Source organism: Micrasema longulum, unplaced genomic scaffold, assembly GCF_059751315.1.
Source record: "Micrasema longulum isolate JH-2025_06_02 unplaced genomic scaffold, ASM5975131v1 h1tg001976l, whole genome shotgun sequence".
In the NCBI taxonomy this organism is placed as follows: domain Eukaryota; kingdom Metazoa; phylum Arthropoda; class Insecta; order Trichoptera; family Brachycentridae; genus Micrasema; species Micrasema longulum.
Window position 1 is genome coordinate 39,930 of NW_028279149.1, and position 20,212 is coordinate 60,141.

The window sequence follows — 20,212 nt, forward strand, 5'->3', positions numbered from 1 at the left end:
AGAAGACAACTTGTTATCAATGAAATCAAGATTGGTATGTTTGTTGGCAGACCTAAGAATTCTGGGCATAGGGGAATAAAAAACATATTTAGTTATCCGTATGAAAGAGTAAATTTTGTCTGAGGTTTCTAGTTGGGATATTTAATTTTATTGAGCTCAGTAGTTCAGGCGCGTCAAAGAGTGAGTTGAGAATTTGAAATAGGACTAGAAGGTCGGATTTATTTATTTTATTTCAGTATATAAGTAAATAGAATTTCTATAAAACAGATTTTTTGTTTTCCTTAAAATCGAAGTAGTTATTTTTTTATCATAACAAAACCTTCTGAATTTTTTCCTGTTAGTAGATATTGAACTTTGTGAAAACGGTCCTTAATTACTCTTCAATAAAGTCTTTTTATGTGTTTTATTATTTTCGTTTTTTAAAAAGCAAAATATTACGATAATAATGGTATTAACATTTTTTTCGTGCGACGTCTTATTAATTTTCTTGAGAGGTTGAAAAAATGCATATTTTGAATTACCCGAAAACTAGACGTTTCGCGCCCTGTAAGGCAAACGACACGAATGACGTTTTGGCGCCAAACTTACACGCAATTTTTAATAGAAGCGCAGTCGGCAGTCATAACGTGTGACGTCAAAATGACGTGATGCCAACTGAGGGCCGTTTTGTATGTGCTCATTTTTAAACCCGAAAATTATGAATAAAAACTTGTTTTAAATACATTGATAGTTATATCATCAAAATCGTAAAAATCCGCTATAAATATATTTTCTATTTTCAACGTTAATCCCGACTTGTGAAAATACCCTATTATGTAAGGATTTATATAGTGTCGGGACATGGATATGGACGGAGTCGAGTTGTAATTTTTTGTAAATAACCGTAATAAAAATTAAATGACAACTTACAGATTTCGTTAAAAGCTTGTCAATTATGGGAATACAGTGACAACTATTTTATATTTTAGTGGCTCGATATGGCAGTTGTGCAATATAATAGCAGTCGCTAGGAGTGGGAGTTAACTGGCACGCCTCCGTCTCACGAATCAGCCACACAACCACAAAGCCGCGAAGTTTGACATATCGCAGGGGTCGGATACCATCGACTCCTCAAACAATATAAATTGTTATACTTTGAGTACGTCCAAATCTTGGATTTTTACCCAACGAGGTTGATATAAATATTTATTTATTTTCACCAAAGATAATTTTAACAATATCTAGAAGTGTTGTCAAGTCAGCCTCGTAGTGTAATGGTCAGCGTGTTTGCCTACCGTGTCTCGGGTTCGATTTCCGACATGGTTGACACAAAATATTTATTTAAAAGGGTGTTTTTACATTAGAATATTTAAAACTCCATTTTAAATAGATTTCAATTTCAATTTTTTTATTTTAAAAACGTTTATGTACATAACAAAAAAATTCAATGCATACATAAAACGAAAAAATCAACACTAAAATTTAAATATACAAAAATGGTAAAATAAAAAATACCCAGCAATTATAGAGAAAGAATGCAATCCTCTCTGAACTTTTTTTCACTAATATGAAAGATGTCAATATCCGAAGAGATACGGTTGAGTAAAGACATTGCTCTTCCTACTGGCATTACCATCGGCAGGTTGGTTCTGCAAGCAGGAAGATAAAACAGCTTAAGCTGTCTATGTCTAAGGTAGTCATTAGGAACATAAAGAAAAATACTCTGTCTAAGGTAGTCATTAGGAACATAAAGAAAAATACTCTCCGTTATACCTATGTTGATCGTAATACCACGGATCAATCGGAAAAAATACATAAGCAAGGCAAGATATATCAACCATGTCGGGAATCGAACCCTAGACCCGTTTGCCTACCTTGCTTGGTAGGCAAACTCGCCGACCATCACACCACGAAGCCGACAATGTCTGAGTAACTGCCCAGACATCCACATTTTCTCCTCAAAAATGATTTTCTTCTCTGTAGCAACCAATTTAAATCTAAATAACTCCGTAGGGAGGAAATCCAGCCTGCCTACAGACATTTGAACATACTAAAAACATTTTTGAACACCACGGCTTTACTATTGTTATTTTTTAAATGAAACAAAATCATAAATATACTTTTAGTGCTGAGAGAGAAAGAGATATAGAAATCGAAAAATTTAGGAATATTGTACGTATATTTAAATATTCCACAAAATGTTATCTAAAACATTTAAGTTTGTAAGTGAAAATTCTTGATGGAAGTTCATTGTAATTTATTATATAAATAAAAGACGAGTGATACTTTAATCCACAAATTTGGAATATCCAGTGACCGGTTTCATCGCTTTCGCGACATCTTCGAGACTGGTACGTTATTACTAGTACGACTGTACGTCTGGTACGACTGGCACGTTATTATTATATCAACTCATTAGTTAACCCAAAGAAAATTCGTTGATACTGATCCTTGAGATAAAAATAACTTTATTTAATTTACTCACATATAACTTTGAATTATCTATCCTTACCTCTGTTTTGTATAAATACATCTAACTCTTTAATAAAGATAGCAGTCTCGAAGATGTCGCGAAAGCGATGAAACCCGTCACTGGATATTCCAAATTTGTGGATTAAAGTATCACTCGTGTTTTGTTTATATTATAAATCACAAAATGTTAGTATGAAATAAAGAAAAACGTAAATTGCACCTGAATCGCCGTAAAAATCTAAGAAATTTTATTTTTAAAATCACCATTTCTCATATGTGTGGTTTCTAGATGACACATAAATACACATTTTAATGCGGCAACAGAGTAACAGATGCGCAATTAGAAATTGTTTCATATCCCTGGTCCATTATTCGGACGTACAAAGGTGACACATATATTATGCATCATCGCGATGCGTCGTGTCGCTTAGAATCTCCGAGTCTAGACCTCAGAGCATGCAGATGTTAGTATATTTTATCAAAACATAATAAGTAACACGTATAATGTGTCCGTCTTGCAGTTGCATGCACAGAGTTTTTAACCAGGGTAGGCATTAGGTCAAATAGCGTGCTACATTTTATATGTAAAGGATAATTCTTACCAAAAATTTTGTTCACACGTCTCACAAGTGTTATAAATTACTATGTTATTGGCTTGTTGTTAGCTACATCAAGTATTTTTTTTATACTAAAAATATTAAAAGACAAAGTTTAAAAAAACAAAATAAAAAAAATTAGCAAAAAACAAAGTAAAATACATAGTTATAAACAAAGTAAAAAAAAACATTAAAAACAAAGTAAAAAAAACATTGAAAAACGTATAAAAACATAGTAAAAAAAAACATATTATCGTAAAAAAACAGTAAAATGTAATCTGGCGTGTTCATTTATTTTTTTAATACAATGCTTGACACATAAATCAACATAAATACAGAGTGTTCTTTAAACCCTGTCACATCCGAAACCACGATGATCAGTATGGGCAAGAAGTCATATTAGCATATTTTAAAAAAATATTTAGATCAAAGAAAATTTAAAAAAATATATATTAAAAAAAACAAATGGTTGCTTACTTCTGCAGGGGAGAAGTGAGGGGAGTATCAGACTCCCCCCCCCTCCTCGTTTCTCCACTGCAGAAGTAACCAACCATTTGCTTTTTTTATATTTAATTTTTTTAATTTTTATTTGTTCTAAAAATATATTTTAATGTGCCAATATGTCTTCTTACTCATACTGATCATCGTGGTTTCAGATGTGACAGGGTTTAATGAACATCCTGTATTTAAAATTCGCTTTAAAACTAAAAAAAATAAAAATAAACCTTATTATTAACGACGTTCTTACAAGGTTACATCATTTTGAAAAAACGTTAGAGATTGGACAAATTAATCAATGTAAATTGATCGAATAAAAAAAATCATTTGATGTTGTTCATGAAAAAAGTATAAATGTCTTATTTTTTTTTATATAATTGTATTAAACACACTATAATACGCTTGTTTTTGCGTTTTTTGTTTGTATGAAAAAACTGATAAAATCGATTTGATTGGTACATGATCAGTGATCAGTAATTTCCCATCACTATTGACATAAGTTTGGCAGCTGTCATTTTAATCAAGCTAAATTTTAAGGACTATAGTGTATAAATGAGAAGATAAAATGTAATAATCATTCCTATCTCGTGTTAAAGAAAGATACGCCACGTGAGACACACAAGTAACCACATCAACAACACCACAATCGACCCACTTACAAACCAGCTTGTACTCGTAACTCTACACCTTGACGCTAAACTGGATTCAATTTGTTGTGTTAATGTAATAATGATAATATTCTTCGAGAGTTCTTTTGCAGTCTTTTGTTCCCATTGTGTCTTCCAGACAGTATTGTCCCGAGTCGCGTCTCTGTACCTAATTAGCAGCTCGTGCCACCTTACCGCAGGCCTCTGGTGCCTCGCCCGCCTGGTGGTCTAATGGACCCACCATGCGAGAGGTCTCGAGTTTCATCCCCCACAGTAATTTTTTATTGGATCTCTTCGAAGATTTGTGCCAAAAAACATGCAGTAAAACAGGCAACAAAAATATCCTCATTTCCTCAACTCTTCCATCTTTCATTTGTTGTTGTAAGAGTTTAGGAAATGTGGATGTTCAAACACAGGCAAAATGGTGAATGTTACACAGTGTGTAAAGTGGCCCCTTAAACCAGCCAATGACAGGTCATAAGCCCTCTTAATGCCTAGACTCCCATATTCCCTTCTCAAAAATGTTTTCCCCCTCTGTTGCAACAACGGCGGCAACCGTGGTGTAGTGGTCAAGACGCTTGACTCACGCACGGAAGGTTCCGGGTTCGATTCCCGGTGAGGACACAAAAATTAAAAATGTGATTTTTCTCAAGCCCGGGTGCTCTGTGATGTAATTCACCACTGTTATTAGGCCTCCTGGCCTGTTGTGGTGATAAAATATGTAAAAAAAATAGTATATTTAAAAAAAATAAATAATAATAATAAAAACAAATTTAAATATAAAAAACGCCCTAGGGAGAAAAACCAACCAGTCTGCAAGCATTAAGACATACTCAAAACATTGTTGTATTTATTTATTAGTGTATACACGGCACAAATGCCTTTTATAAACCTAATCATAAATACACTTAACTTACAGTGTTCTATTACAAAATTATTAAATAATATAATATCAATACATATTACACAGTTGTTTTATAAATGTTCCATATAATAACTTTGGGATTTTAATACTTATCATACTTAGGTAGAAAAATAATAAAAATAAAGATAACGCGGTATATTCGAAATAGCAAAAATCATAAATCATTGATTTGTTGGTATTGTTGCAATGTATATTGAATGCCCTAGAAATAATACTACTGTCTCCTGATAAGAGCCCAGGGGTTCTCAACCGTTTTTAAAAATAAAATATAAAAAGTAACAAAATTGTAAACCTTTTAAAAAATTAAATTACATATTTTGCGCTTTGTCAAAATAAGAAAAACAATTGTTTTTACATATTTCACACTTCTATGATATTTGAGAATACAGGCATTTTAACCCTGTGTAACAATACATAAATGTAACATTCCAATTTTCTACGGTGTTTTCATTTTATTATGAAAAAAATTTAAAACTAAAAAATACGTTTTTCAATATTTGCAAAAGCCATAAAAAAAAACGTTTTTTTTTGTGTTTACAAGAAGTTGAGTAATAAAGGGTTAATATATTACAATTTTCGTTAACTGATATAACCTAATCTCGATTAACCCTCCTTCCCCGGTGATGTGTAGCTAGTACACATTGCGTCTAATAACTATAACATCTTTATAAAAATAATAAATATTGGGTTTAGATTTTCAGTATTCCTCCCATTACACATTTACATATCAACAGAAATAATTTGTTATTAAATAATAAGTACTTATTAAGCACAAAAAAAGCATTTTATCGGAAATCGGGGATAAATTATACTCACGTTATACTAATGTTTCGCATTGTTGCGTATGAAGAAAATAGTAAAGAATCTACGCCCGTCGCAGTCAGTCACGTAGTCCAGTACCAGCTACGAGTACTTAGAAGCTCTTGGGAAGTTGGCGCGGGTGCACGTTTCGCCTGAGTCGTTAGCGATACGCAATGGTTTTTTCATGTTTTCAGCAGTTAGATTTGAAATATTATCAACTTTGAATTAAATTGTGGTTAATTAAAGCCATTCCCTATAAATATTCCATTTTTCCCTTTTTAAATCTCTTATTTTTTTAATGTGTAGTGACTACACAGCACCGTAACGCGCGGGTGTTTTTAGGACAGTAAGGGAAAGGCTAATATACGTGTCCTCGTCACGGGAAATCAGAACTGAAATAATCAGGTTTTCGTTTATTTGTAACACAAACAAACAAACAATCACTCCGGTTCTCCGTAGGGGTAGGCAGAGAGGATAGAACGCCATATCACTCTGTCTTTGCATACAGACCTCCCATCCTCTACATTCATACATCTTCTCATGCACGCACGCCGATTATTCCTACTCTTGCTTGACATGTCCATCTGCAAGTATTTGATGGACTCGATCGTGTCATGTCTTTCTCAGTCCGCCTCGTTTTCTGCATCCGTCAACATTCGCATCGTATATCCTTTTAGCCGTTCTTTCGCTGTCCATTCGTTCTACATGTCCAAACCAACGCAACACCCCTTTCTTGATTCTGTCGATAATGAAAGTCTCAGCATTACATAGTTCACGGATCTCTCACCTATCATACATCGTTTTACCACACATCCGCTTGAGGGATCGCATTTCATCAGCATTTAACCTACTCTCATAATTATTTTTCCAATTCCATACTTCGCTCCCATACATATTATATTTTTCTATTATTATTTTCTATATTGTTTTGATTATTTTGAATATTGTTTTGATTATTTTGTATATTGTTTTGATTATTTTGTATATTGTTTTGATTATTTTGAATATTGTTTTAATATGTTAATATCGGTTATCATACATATTATTATAAAACTTTTCTGCATTCCATTTTTCGACATGTATAAAAATTTCATTATTTATATTATTCTATTATAATTTTTATTATTTGTATTTTTCTATTATTATTTTGTTTATCGTTTTGATTATTTTGCATATTGTTTTAATATGTTAATAAATATTTTTGATTTATATACCTAAGAGTCTCGACTGAACACGGAATTTTCTAACAAGTCGGGACATAAAAAAACATATAATTGTGTTCATGATAAAATTGTGTATTTTGTGCATTAAATAAATAAATAAACATAAGAATTGGCACTAGAACTCCATTGTGAACTGCTAGTTTTGCCTCTCGCGATAAACATTTGTTTGCCAAAGTAGATTTCAGCGCACCGTTTACCCTCTTCCTCGCACTCCTTTCAGTATCTTTCTCAGTCCTTCCATCCCTAGTCAACATTATTTCCAGATACACAATTTTTTCTCCGTTCACACTGATCTCACATTTAGTTATATTTTCATCCCTTTCAAAAACCATTAATTTTGATTATCAACATTCATAAGCAAATCGCTTCTCTTGCATACATCGTAGACTTTTGTTACCAAGAATTGCAGGTCTTCTTTGCTGCTAGCAAGAAGCACGTCATCACGTCATCAGCATACAGAATAATAATTGTATTAATTTATTTGTTTTCCTTCATTCCAGATGCTTCGAAACAAACAAACCTCGTGCGCATGCGCTCCTCGGCCCTTGGAAAATCAGCACCATCTTTGTCCAATCACATGGTAAGATTTTGTAAAACAAACACAACACTTTTCGTCCTTTGAAAAACGTGCAATATATTGCATTATTGTTTATTCGTATTGTCTTATTGCATAGGTATTAAATTAAACAATAAAAGTTTCACTAAATGTTATTAACTTTTTTTATATAACCACTTACTGACTTTTCTATGGCTACCGGTTTCGAGACGTACCCGTCTTTTCGTCAGGACACAAATTAAATGTGCAAAACCTACTATACACCTTCATCATAGTCATTGCACAGAAAAATTAAACCATCATGCCGATTTGAAACAACGTAATTTTTGTAGGCAAACCTTACATGCACCGATTAGTTTATGAAAATGTTTGATGTGGGAGAAATACTTGAAAAAAGAGGGAGAGGATGAAGGGAGGGGCGTGAGTTCAATAGGTATATGTATACAGGGTGTTCATTAAACCCTGTCACATCCGAAACCACGATGATCAGTATGAGCAAGAAGACATATTGGCACATTAAAATATTTTTTTGGAATTAATAAAATTTTAAAAAAATATATATAAAAAAAAACAAATGGTTGCTTACTTCTGCAGGGGAGTAACGAGGGGAAGGGGGGAGTCTGATACACCGACAACCGAGCTCCCCTCACTTCTCCCCTGCAGAAGCAAGCAACCATTTGTTTTTTTAATATTTTATTTTTAAAAATTTTCTTCGTTCTAAATATTTTTTTAAATATGCTAATATGTCTTTTTGTCCATACTGATCATCGTGGTTTCGGATGTGACGGGGTTTAAAGAACACCCTGTAGTGACCATTACATGGAACATCGTATAATCGGCTGTATTGAAAGGTTGTTAGATTGTTGAAAAAAAACATCATTTTTTAAAGCTTTCCTAGTGTGAAATATTTCCATATTATTTACTTAATTTTAAAAGTATATATATTATCGTTCGTAAGATTGTAACTCCTGTCTCTTTATTAAAGTTATGATTAAAATTGATTAGGTGATTAGTGAATTCAGAGAAATTGTTATTGTGAAAACACCTCATGTGTTCTTCAACAGAAATATCTTTTTTTTTAATGTTCTTCCAACGTAAACTGAGGGATAAGAATCGCTAATCTTAGAAACACTCCGGTTGCGCTGAGGATACAATTCTTTTTTTATTAAATTTGTACTGGTGTGATAGTCTATTAACAAATAATATATATTTATGGTTATTCATTATAATAAAATAAATATTAAACTTTGTTTTAACCACATTTTTTTTCTACCCACTGGTTTCAAGGCTACACAAACTTCTTTATCAAGGTATAGAAGCTTGTGTACTTTTGAAACCGGTCGGTAGCAACAAAAGGTGGTTCAAAACAAAGTTGTTTTATTTATTTATTTTTATTTGGGAAAAAAACAACAGTTTTTACATATATTGTATACAGTAAATAAGAATACATAAGAACGAAAATTGTCAGTCAATAAAATTTTCCACAGTGGTGTAAGCTATTGATAAGTACATATATATCCCTTTGTTAACCATGGAGTTGATACAGTGCTTTATTTATTTAGTTTTTTATAAGTATTACTTCTTGGCATGAACACTTGACAAACTTACTACTATCCTCTATTTTTTGTAAATTTATTCATATCATTTTAACTTTGATGGAATTCCACTCGTCCATGCGCTTTGTAGCTGCACGATGATTGGTTATCTAGCTTTCATATATCAACTTTAAAATACCTACATTTTGTAAATGGGGTCTAGAATTCCAATCGTCTATGCGCTTAGTAGCTGCAAGACGTGTTGTAATCTTACTCCTTTTTATTATTCATATTATTATTTATTTTTTTAGTATCATTAATACACTAAATTTATTTGTCAATTTTTAAAATGTGTAAATGGGGACTAAATTTCTAACTGTCTATGCGCTCTGTAGCTGCAAGACGTCCTGTAATCTAGCTCCTATCTGTTATAATTTTTTATTGATCTTAATTGAAAGCGAGGAATCCCAATCGTCCATGCGCTCTGTAGCTGCAAGACGTACTGGGATGTTTATTAATTGTACAGCGCCCTTGAGGTGATTTTCACAAAAATGGCGCTATATAAATTATCCTACTATATATATATATATATATATATATGTATATATTATCGGTATTAAAATAAAAGCAATTGATTATGTTTATTTTAATATGTTTTATTTTATTTTATTTTTATTTTTATTTTATTAGGGAAATCAACAGTTCTACATACATATTTTACTCTTATATAACATTATTTTAATGTCTAATACCCGTATGCAGAGACAAACCTTAGGGTGAGGAAAGTACATTCTATTGTCTTCACCTTCGGATTATTCTCTGCATTTGAAATTAGAATGTACTTTCCTTACCTTAAGTTTTGTCTCTGCATACGGGTATAAGAGGTTTAAGAATTTCAAATCTCAAACCTCCCTTTTTAATTCATCCTTCATATCCTGTATCAATAGTTAATTATTTTTATCATGTTTATTCATGGCGGTAATAATAAATTGTTGCTTGAAATGACGTAGGTGATTGTGAACCGGCTGAACAGAAATCTTTTTACGCTTCGTAGCGCGATTTTTGTCGCTTTTTGTGCGCCTCGCACAGTGGAGAATTTTGGGATCAACTATTGGACGAAGTGACCAAACAAAATTTTTCGAGGAACAGCGTAATGCTAAATGCTAATAGATAAAATGTTCTCCGTCTTTGTTGTAATATTCAAATATTATTTTTTTGATAATGTGATAACTTTCTGTGTCCAGGCGGATAAAGAATATAGTGCTGTGTGTGAAATAGAACCAGAACCTTGGACGAGTGTTTTCGAATCGATGGCTGCTCTCAGCTAAAAATCCCGAATAGCGAAAGCAAGAAGAGGTAATTTTTCCTCGTTGTGCTGTGATTGGCGCGTTCGCCAACCATTCTTCAGGTGCCGTGTTTGATTCCTGACAGGTGGATGTAAAATCTTGATTTTAAGAGTTTTTTGAACTGAAATATTTCCATATTCCTGGTCTGGTACCTAAAGCGTAAGACTGGTCACCTTACCTTAATTTCACCGTTGATCGAACGTAGATGCATTTGCTTTACCAATGCGGTGCCCTATGCACCATTGGGTGCGCAATGGGGAATGATGTTGATAACAAAATGAAAAACAAATTGGGAAATTAAAAATTCTTTAAAAAATAAAGTTCAGTTAAGGGTTATTACCGGCGCGACGACAAAATATTCCTTAAATCTTTGATTGAATATTCATAATGTCCAAGGATGAATTGTGAAATCGGTAAAAAAAAAAAATTTAATAAGACAGAAGGGTTTCATTTTCCCGGGTTTTTTTCGATCCCGGGACCCGGGAATAAATAAAAAAAATCTGGGGTTTTCCCGGGAATCTACAAAAATGCATTTGCATTGCAGGAGCCGTACGGATGGACAATATACAGGGTGTTCATTAAACCCTGTCACATCCAAAACCACGATGATCAGTACGAGCAAGAAGACTTATTGGCACATTAAAATAAATTTTTAGAACGAATAAATTTAAAAAAACAAAATATCGAAAAAAGCAAATGGTTGCTTACTTCTGCGTGGGAGATACGAGGGGGGCAAGGGGGAGACTGATACGCTGACAACCGCTCCCCTCGCTTCTCCCCTGCAGAAGTAAGCAACCATTTGTTTTCTTAAATATTTTACTTTTAAACATTTTCTTTACGTACTGATCATCGTGGTTTCGGATGTGAAGGGTTAAAAGAACACCTGTATTTATATTTCCTTTATAGGAAACATTCGTTTTAATAAACATATAGTTTTTTGATTATTGAAAACATTCAATCACTCACATAAATGTCTACGAAATCATTTGCTTATTATTTAGCAAATTAGAACTTTAGACATGTTAAGGCATTTAACGCCTTTCTAAAAGAAGCCGATTTCTGTTTTATGTATCGACGTTGCCTGCCACTGAAAAACTCACTCTCTGTTGAAGTTCGTTTCACAGATAATAAAGCTTTGTAAAGCAATTCCAAATTCGGAATTCGTTTCCTGGAGGTCTCAAATAATTTAAACACCTTGTTTAATTTGAGTAAATTTTGTCTCGTTTCTTAACTCCCTTATGGGCATTACTTATAGCATCCTTTATTTCATCTTTAAACGTTTTTTATTTTCTCCACATTTCAGCAAATTCCACTAAATAATGCTCGTTTTCGGAACTGTCGGAATCGGCTTCTGTATGTAACGAAAATAACTGCCGAAATAGTGGCCCTGCTTGGTTGATTATGTAAGTTTTTGATGCGTTTTTTCCCCGTACGTATTAAATTTACATTTCTCGTAATCAGGATCGATAATTTTACCGGGTTTTCTAACCCCGGGAAAGAAACCCTAGACAGAACATAAACTATCGGAGAGATGGATTATTATTTTTAAAATTCATTTTTTGTTTGTTTTTGACATATATGTTTTAGCAAATTTTGGTTGTCCAATATTCGTTTCAACAGATTCACTAACAATATATAACATTTTTCATCATCATCATTCCCTTTCCGCACCTTATGGTGCATAGGGCACTGAATTGGTAAACCAATCGCAGCGTATCTTCATCATTTTTGTTGCATGCAGGTAAGATGATCAGTCTTACGCTTTAAGTGGCCAGTCCTGGGACTCTGAAATATTCTAGCGTAAAAACGCCTTTTCAAATAAATATTTTAAAAAAATAAAAAAATTAAAGAATGTCAAAACATGTACAAAAAATATAAAAGGAAAAATAATGAAACCCACTAAACCGCGAAACCGGTTTGTCAGCAGGTAATAATTATTCATGTCAACTATGTCGGGAATCGAACCCGAGACCTCTTGCATGGTAGACAAATGCGCTGACCACTACACCACGAGGCCGACAATATAATATTTTTATTTATTTTTTATTATTAATCACAAATAAAAAAACTATATTACAACTAAATACATTTTTTACATTAATCCCATTACGTAAAAGAAATAAACAATTCTTGTGTACATAATGGGGAGTGACGTCTTACAATAGTTTATTTTATTTTAATGAATAATATTTTTAGGATAACATATATAAATTACACAAAAAATATAAACGATGTTTTTAATCGGCGTTACATAAAGATGAATTATAGATGTAACTTTTCACTTCTTTCTTAAATATATTGAATTCCTGACTGTACTTTTTAATATCTTTGTTCATTTCATTAAAAAAAAAAATCCTCTGTAAGTATAATGATGTTGTGCAGTAGTTGTTTTTAATTTAGGAATTAAGATATTACCACCTGTTCTAGGTCGCGTACTTACGTTTTGTGACCTAGAAATACTACTATTTGTTTTATCTTTATGTATTTGAAGCAAACAATTCTTTTTATATAGCATTTTTTTATAATGTATATGAACAACATAAAAAGATACATTTTCGACATTCCTTTCTTTGAACAATTTACATTTTGTTCCTTACAGCTTTTAAAATTTTCTCTGGCGATTGTATTCCTTGCTTTTTCTTTAATAATCACAAAAACACTTTACAAAATTAAGCCCCTTCTGACCTATATTACGAAAATGAAGCTATGCTATGATGCAGAAATCGAGGAATACCGAGGAAAACATGACGTGACCAAATTCAATAAATACTTGAAGACGGACATGCCAAAAGTCAGAATAATCTGCGCGCGTGCGTGAGAATACGTATGAATGTAAAGGAAGCGAGATCTGTATGCAAAAACAGAGTGATATGGCGTTCTATCTTCTCTGCCTACCCTTACGGAGAAACGGCCTGACTTTGTTTGCGGCGTGTTTTTTTTAGCTACATAAATTATCTATAATAACATTAAAGAAGTTCTCGTCACTAGGATAAGCTGTTCTGTAGAAGACAGTACATTGTCACCCATTTCGCATTTCTGAAATCAATTTTATTATCATTTTATAATTAAAAAATGCGATTTTTATCTTCGGAGCGGGGAGTTTTGTGGTGTAAGCCGCCACTGAAATAGATATTTTTGTACTGTCGTTCAGCGATAAACGAATGTAAAAATCCTACCTAGATTTGACCACTGTGCGCCCGCACTGCGGAGCCACCAAATATTACCTTGTAGGTATTCCTGTCCTACTTAGCCGCGATGCTTTCTCTTCTTGTCATATATACTTTTTCCTCTTTGCAATTTGGCCAAAGTAGGTCGCGAATCTCATTATTTAAACCTTAATCCATCTTTTGACATTTTTGAAAATCCTCCTATACGAAATGACCTTGTAAGGAACGTAGAAATAATAAAACGGAGGCAGCAATACTTTATTTTAATACTTGAATTGATTAATTTTAGAGTACCTGCTGTCAACACTAGGAGTACTTTATTGTTTGATTGCTCCAGTACTTCTTCCAACCAACAAAACAATTCATTGATACCGAAACTGCATAGGTTAGGTAACACTTATGGAACGGCTGCAGACATTCTGTCCAATTCTTTACTATCTTGTAAGTCCACAATATCAAGTTTATTTGTAGCTGCTCGTCAAACTATTATTGACAATTCAATTCCATAAATTAAAAAAATACTTGTTTATTTTTATTACCTTATACTTGTTTTTTATTTTTTACTATTATATCAAATTGCATTGTAGTATTGGCAAATACGAATTTCACATATACATATTTTTATTTTTTCCTTTTTCGCGATAGTATTTATGCTTGCTTGTTTATTAATTTAACTTAAATTTGTCTTTCTTGCTTACCGTAACACTTTATTTACTGTGTTTGCTTTACAGAATTTATTTCATAAGCTTTGCATTTTTTGTTTATATGCTTACTGTTTTTTCTTGCATACCTTTGTTATTATTGTTTTTTTTTTACTTTGTAAAACTTTTTATTATATCCTTTCTAATGAATTTCACAATTTTTTTTGTGTTTATTCTGTGTTTATTATTTAGTAGGTTAGCATATTTTTTTTTTTTTTTTTGTAAATGCCTTTTGGGCGTTAATGAACAAAATAAATAATGAATTAAGTCAAAAGTCTTTATAAATTAAAATATTTTTTAATATAGGTGCAAGATGTTAATTTAAATTTTCATGCTATGCCTGGAATAAAGATCACTCTTTTTAAGTTTCAAAAATACATAAAAAAAGTTTTAAATGCGATTATCTCGGAACTTGTTTCAATGACTTAATGCATTCTGTCAGTAAAGCCTCAATATTAAACATTAAAAAATGGAAGCCGAGTCTCATTGATATTATTCATAATTATTAGTCTTTCTTATTTTATTTTATTTATTTTATTTTATTTATTTGGATAACCAACAGCTATATTATATCATATTTATATAACAAAACAAATAACAAATAAGCCAATTACAGGTTTTCACAAGTAGCATCACAGTAAGTTAAAAAAGATTCTCGAACATAAAATGAATAGTAATTAAATGTAAATTTAAAAGAAAAGAAAAAAAATACTACGAGTTATTTTGAAAGCAAACGCCGCACGTTATTAAGATTATTTTCAAATAAATCTATGTTAAATGATTTATTTAGTACATTAAAATTATTAAAAGTTCGCCATAAATATGAATTTTGCCTATAATTAGATGAAACAAGAGGTATGTGAAGAAGAGGGTTATTTCTTAAAACTTTGGAAGGAACATTGATAGAAAGTTTGCAAAGTAGTTCAGGACAGTCAATTGAACCAGAGGCAATTTTAAGTAAATAAATTATATCCGCTATTTCACGACGTTTTTGCAGAGGCAGTAGATGATGTTTTTTACATATATGAATATACTGGTCAGATTTAAACTCAAGTTTCAACCGGAAACACATGAACTTTACGAATTTTTTTTGAATATTTTCAATGCGTGATATCTGCACATTGTACATAGGATTCCATATTTGTGATGCATATTCTAAGTTGCTTCGCACTAATGTACAGTAAAGGATTTTAAGTGTCTTTGCCATAGTGAACGACGTAGAGCTACGCATAAGAAAGCCAAGCGCACGCGATGACTTTTTTATGATGCTGTCAACATCTAAGCTTAATCTTCTTATATATGTTTAAAGCATTAACTTTGTGTCAAACATTTGTAATAATGTTAGTAAATATGAGTACAGTAATTTCGGGTAACATTGGACCACTTCAACAAGTTTTTTCTAATATTTTTTTTATTGGATTGAGCCAGCTGCAAATTTATGAATTATTTGGTGTTCTGAATGCTCCATATAACTAAATTTGACTACAACAACAACAACAACAACAACAAACCATCACGCCGTTTCCCCGTAGGGGTAGGCAGAAAGGATAGAACGCCATAACACTCTATCTTGGCATACAGACCTCGCTTCCTCAACATTCATACATCTTCTTATGCACGCACGCCGAGTATTCCTACTTTATAAAATTACATGAAAACACAACTTTAATGAAGTTTTTATGGGTGGTCCAATGTTATATTGATATTTAGGTAACTTTGGACTTAAGTATTTTCGATGAACGAATTTCTTGATTTTTGACTAAAAAATCTCTCCAGGTAACATTGAACTATATGTTTTTTATATAAAATACTCTTCTGATCCAAAGCATTAAAAAAAAAAACATGAATTTGTGTCCATTACCCCAAACATACTTACTCTTGGGCTCGAGCGGTGGTACCACACAAATAAATAAAAAAAAATTGATAAAGCTTTTTTTATTCTTTTAGAAAGTAATCTGTTATATATAAGTCAGGTTTTGGTCCAATGTTATATTGAATTCCAATGTTACCCGGAATGACTATATAATTACTTACCAACTTTTTATGTCTACCGGTTTCGAGACGTACCCGTCTTTTCGTCAGGACACTCGCTACACTTATTATGCACGGTGCAAGTGACGTTACAAACGAACTTCATGTTTTAAATCTAAGCGTGCGTTGGCAATGCCCGGAGTACGTATATTGTCTTTTCCCTCTAACGCACGATTCACCGGTATGAAGCGTAGTCTATCTCGCTCAAATCACGGTTTTAGCAGATATGGCGTTTTTCATGCAAATTCAGGGTAAAAGATTGTGCAAAACAGAATATGTAACGTGACGATTGCGCAAGCGTAGACAAGATGAGAAAATCGTCCGATAGAGTCGAACTTTTCTAAATCTTTTGGCGCTAGTATTTTTTTATTTTTCAAAAATATTTATACAATAGTCTTAAATTTAAAGTCCTGCTGAATTGTATATATGTTGGTTCTTATAAATTGCTTCGATTATTCATACTTTACTTACATTAATAATAATTTTACTTGAAAAACATGACATATTATACCATATTTTATTACATTATTAAAAAATAAAAACTATCATTTATACAACAAAAAAAAAATCGATTAGCTATAATTTGAGCATACGCCTCACTTATTTAACTCACTACTTTTAATATTGTTTGGTAACATGTTCAATATTTTAGGTATATTGTATTGCATTGTCTCTTTTCCATATTCATTACAATATCTAGGAACAGCTAGCCCTTCCATACTAGTAAACCTGGTATTGTAATCATGTACCAATTTGTGTTTATACTCGGAGTGTGACGCATGCTGACAAATTAAGTTGTTCCGAAGTAGAACCCTAACTGATAATTTATTTACAGATTAATACATCAGTAATACTGAAATATTGTGTCTCTGGCGGTATACATATTTATGTAGTAGCAATTTGATAATAGAATTTTGCAAAGTTTGAATAAAATTAATATTAGTTTCACTTGATAACCTCCAGGAAGTTATAGTGTATCGTATAATTGATTCAGAGAGAGATAAATAAATAATTCGTAAAGTATTAACTGGGACATAATATTTTAATATATACATTCCATTACGTATTGCCCTTAATCGCTTACACAATTTTCTTATATGTACATCCCATTTAAAATTACAATTTATTGTTAAACCTAAATATACATACTGCTAAATATTTTCAATATTTTCACACATGCGCGGTTGCACAATATCACTGTGGATACATGCATAGTTATGTGATAAAATTGACGGTGTCGTTTGAATTTTATAGTTCGGTGATCTTATGTGAACAGGTTTGGTTTTAGATTATTTTTTTTTTAATTTCTACTTTTACACATCTAGTAAATGTTATCACTGTAACTCTCCAGAAAAAAGAGTCTTGTGCTTGGAGAGTGACTTACACTGTTGTAGTTGTTTATTGTTTATTATAAGAGTTTATATAATTTTTATTACGAGTACACGAGAAAAAAAAGGATAAATAAAGAAAAAACAAAAAGCAATAATACATTCATACTAATTAAAATTTAATGTAGTTTTAAAAGTGTAGTAAAAAAATTAAGCAAAAACATAGTAAAAACAAAGTAATAAATGTAGTGAAAAAATAGTAAAAAATGTAGTGAAAACATAGTCAAAAACATTAAGAATATATAAATATAAATACAAAAATATTTTAAATCTCAGTAAAATGCAAAATAAAAATAGAATACATAGTTAGAAACATATTTAAAGTCATAGTAAAAAAATGAATGTATGTGTATAGCAAAAAGCATAGCAAAATACCCAGTAGAAAAAACATAGTAAAAAAATTAAATGCTGATTGAGAATCAATAAATAACTAAAAATTGACAAAATGTGAGCTGCGGGGGTTTGGGCTCAGCACGGCGCGGCAGCATAGCCAATAAATGGAGCGGATGACGGAGTATAGTGACGCGTCGTGAATGGGGGACTTAACTGTGCCAATGCCGGAGGAGAAGGAAGCAATCGAGGTGATGATGGCGTTTAGGGTGCCTATACTGCCTATTGTCTATCGAAGGTCGGGTATTTTTAGACGGATCGGAAAGACATCAGTTGTGGATCGGTAAAATTACGAATATGTCCATATGTTCGTAGACAAGGCAGGGCCCCGATTACAATGGGAAGTGAGCTTTTATCTTCAATTTTATCTACAGAGTAAAATTAAGTTTTCCATATGAAAAGCAGAATATTATTACTTATGTAAGTAGACAGAACGTTCCTGTATTGATTTATTATTTTTGTAAAACATTTTTTTATCTCTCATTGAATACATTTTTTTATTTTCTTAGGTTAACATTTTCTTTTATTTCTTTATTCTTTTATTTACATTTTTAGATCTTAATTTTAATATGTACTTTTAATTTTCTTATTATTTTTTCTGTAGATATGAATCGAAATTTTCGATTTACTTTGTTTTATTTTTTATCTTGTTTTGATTAGATTTATAAGCACCTTTTTATGTGTTTATTTTTTTTCATTTATTTAAACTATATTCAAGTAAATTGCTATTCTTTAATTTTAATTGTATTATTTTACTCTATTTTATTATTTAAAAAAATATGTTTCTTTAAACTATTTTCATCTGGTTTTGTTGAGTTTTTTTCTTCTTAATAATATTTTTCAAAGCATCAAAAACAAAATTATAAAGGTTCGTTATTTTATACGTATACAGTATTATGTCTGTACTCTTTTTATTTGATTATCAATTGCAACTAATGTCTGAGTACCCGATGACAAACTATTTTTGAATAGTTTATCGGGACAGAATATATTTTAATACTTTGTTTTATTTATAATATATTAATCTTGAAATAATGTGTATATTTTATTGAATAAAGACCATGAAAAAAAAGAAAATTAAATGCATACATTTTTTGTTTGAAACATGTTCAATTTTAGGTTACCGATGAAGATACTTAAAATGCTCTTGCAAATATACTTCGTACACAAATATAGACTTTTATAGACAGTCGAAGATAACTCCGTTCATTTCTCATTGTAATCGGAGCCCGGTTCCACTCCCCAGGCCAGGGAGTTATCAAGATTGAAATTTATTTCAACGGAAATGGAAAACATTTTAAAAAGAGAAATAGGGAAGTCTAGGCATTTGCAGGGCCTATTATCCGACATTTTTTTTTGTTGATATTTATTTATTTATGACTAAATACGAGGTGTGTTCGGAAAATAATGGGATTTTTTTTAATTTCGCGGGTTTAGAGAGACCGATTGTCATTTTTTTATTATGTTGGTATATGTTATACCCTATGGTGGTATGTGGAGTTCAATAATAAGACTTATTGTAGTTGACTGCGGTTTATTCTGAATGCTTATTATATTGTGGTAAGAGAGCGACTGTTTGCTAGGAGAGACAAATCTAGAGTAACTTGCCAAGCTATGTGGGTATGCAGACGACTGTAGATATATTGTTGTCACCAACAATATACCTACATTCCTTACAGTTTACATGCCTCTGAATCATGCTAAAATGTTCAGCTCTATTCATTGTTTACTTTGTGGCAGCCGCTAAGGTTCAGCGTTCTCGGCGATTTTCGTCTTGACTATCCAGAATGCCTCCACTGGGACGATTGAGCCTTAGTTTCGACGTCATATCCGTAAAAATATGCTTCGTTACCTGTTACAACACGTTTCAGTAATTCTGCATCGTCGTTGACTTCATTTAGTGACACCTGAGCAACTTCCGTTCGCCGCCGTTTTTGTTCGAAATAAAAAAAAAATT

The 20,212-nt window shown here is 31.8% G+C and overlaps 1 protein-coding gene across 1 annotated transcript in view; it reads left to right on the forward strand.

Moving 5' to 3' along the window:
• Positions 1 to 4,434: 4,434 nt before the first annotated feature.
• The window catches only part of dop (microtubule-associated serine/threonine (MAST) protein kinase dop), a gene marked incomplete at its 3' end in the record, with an annotated part of 60,453 nt that continues 44,675 nt past the window's right edge, over positions 4,435 to 20,212 (forward strand). The window contains exons 1-2 of the mRNA XM_088238833.1: positions 4,435 to 4,465; positions 7,642 to 7,721. Coding sequence (XP_088094959.1) covers positions 4,435 to 4,465; positions 7,642 to 7,721 — 111 coding nt within the window. The remainder of the gene's footprint in view (positions 4,466 to 7,641; positions 7,722 to 20,212) is intronic.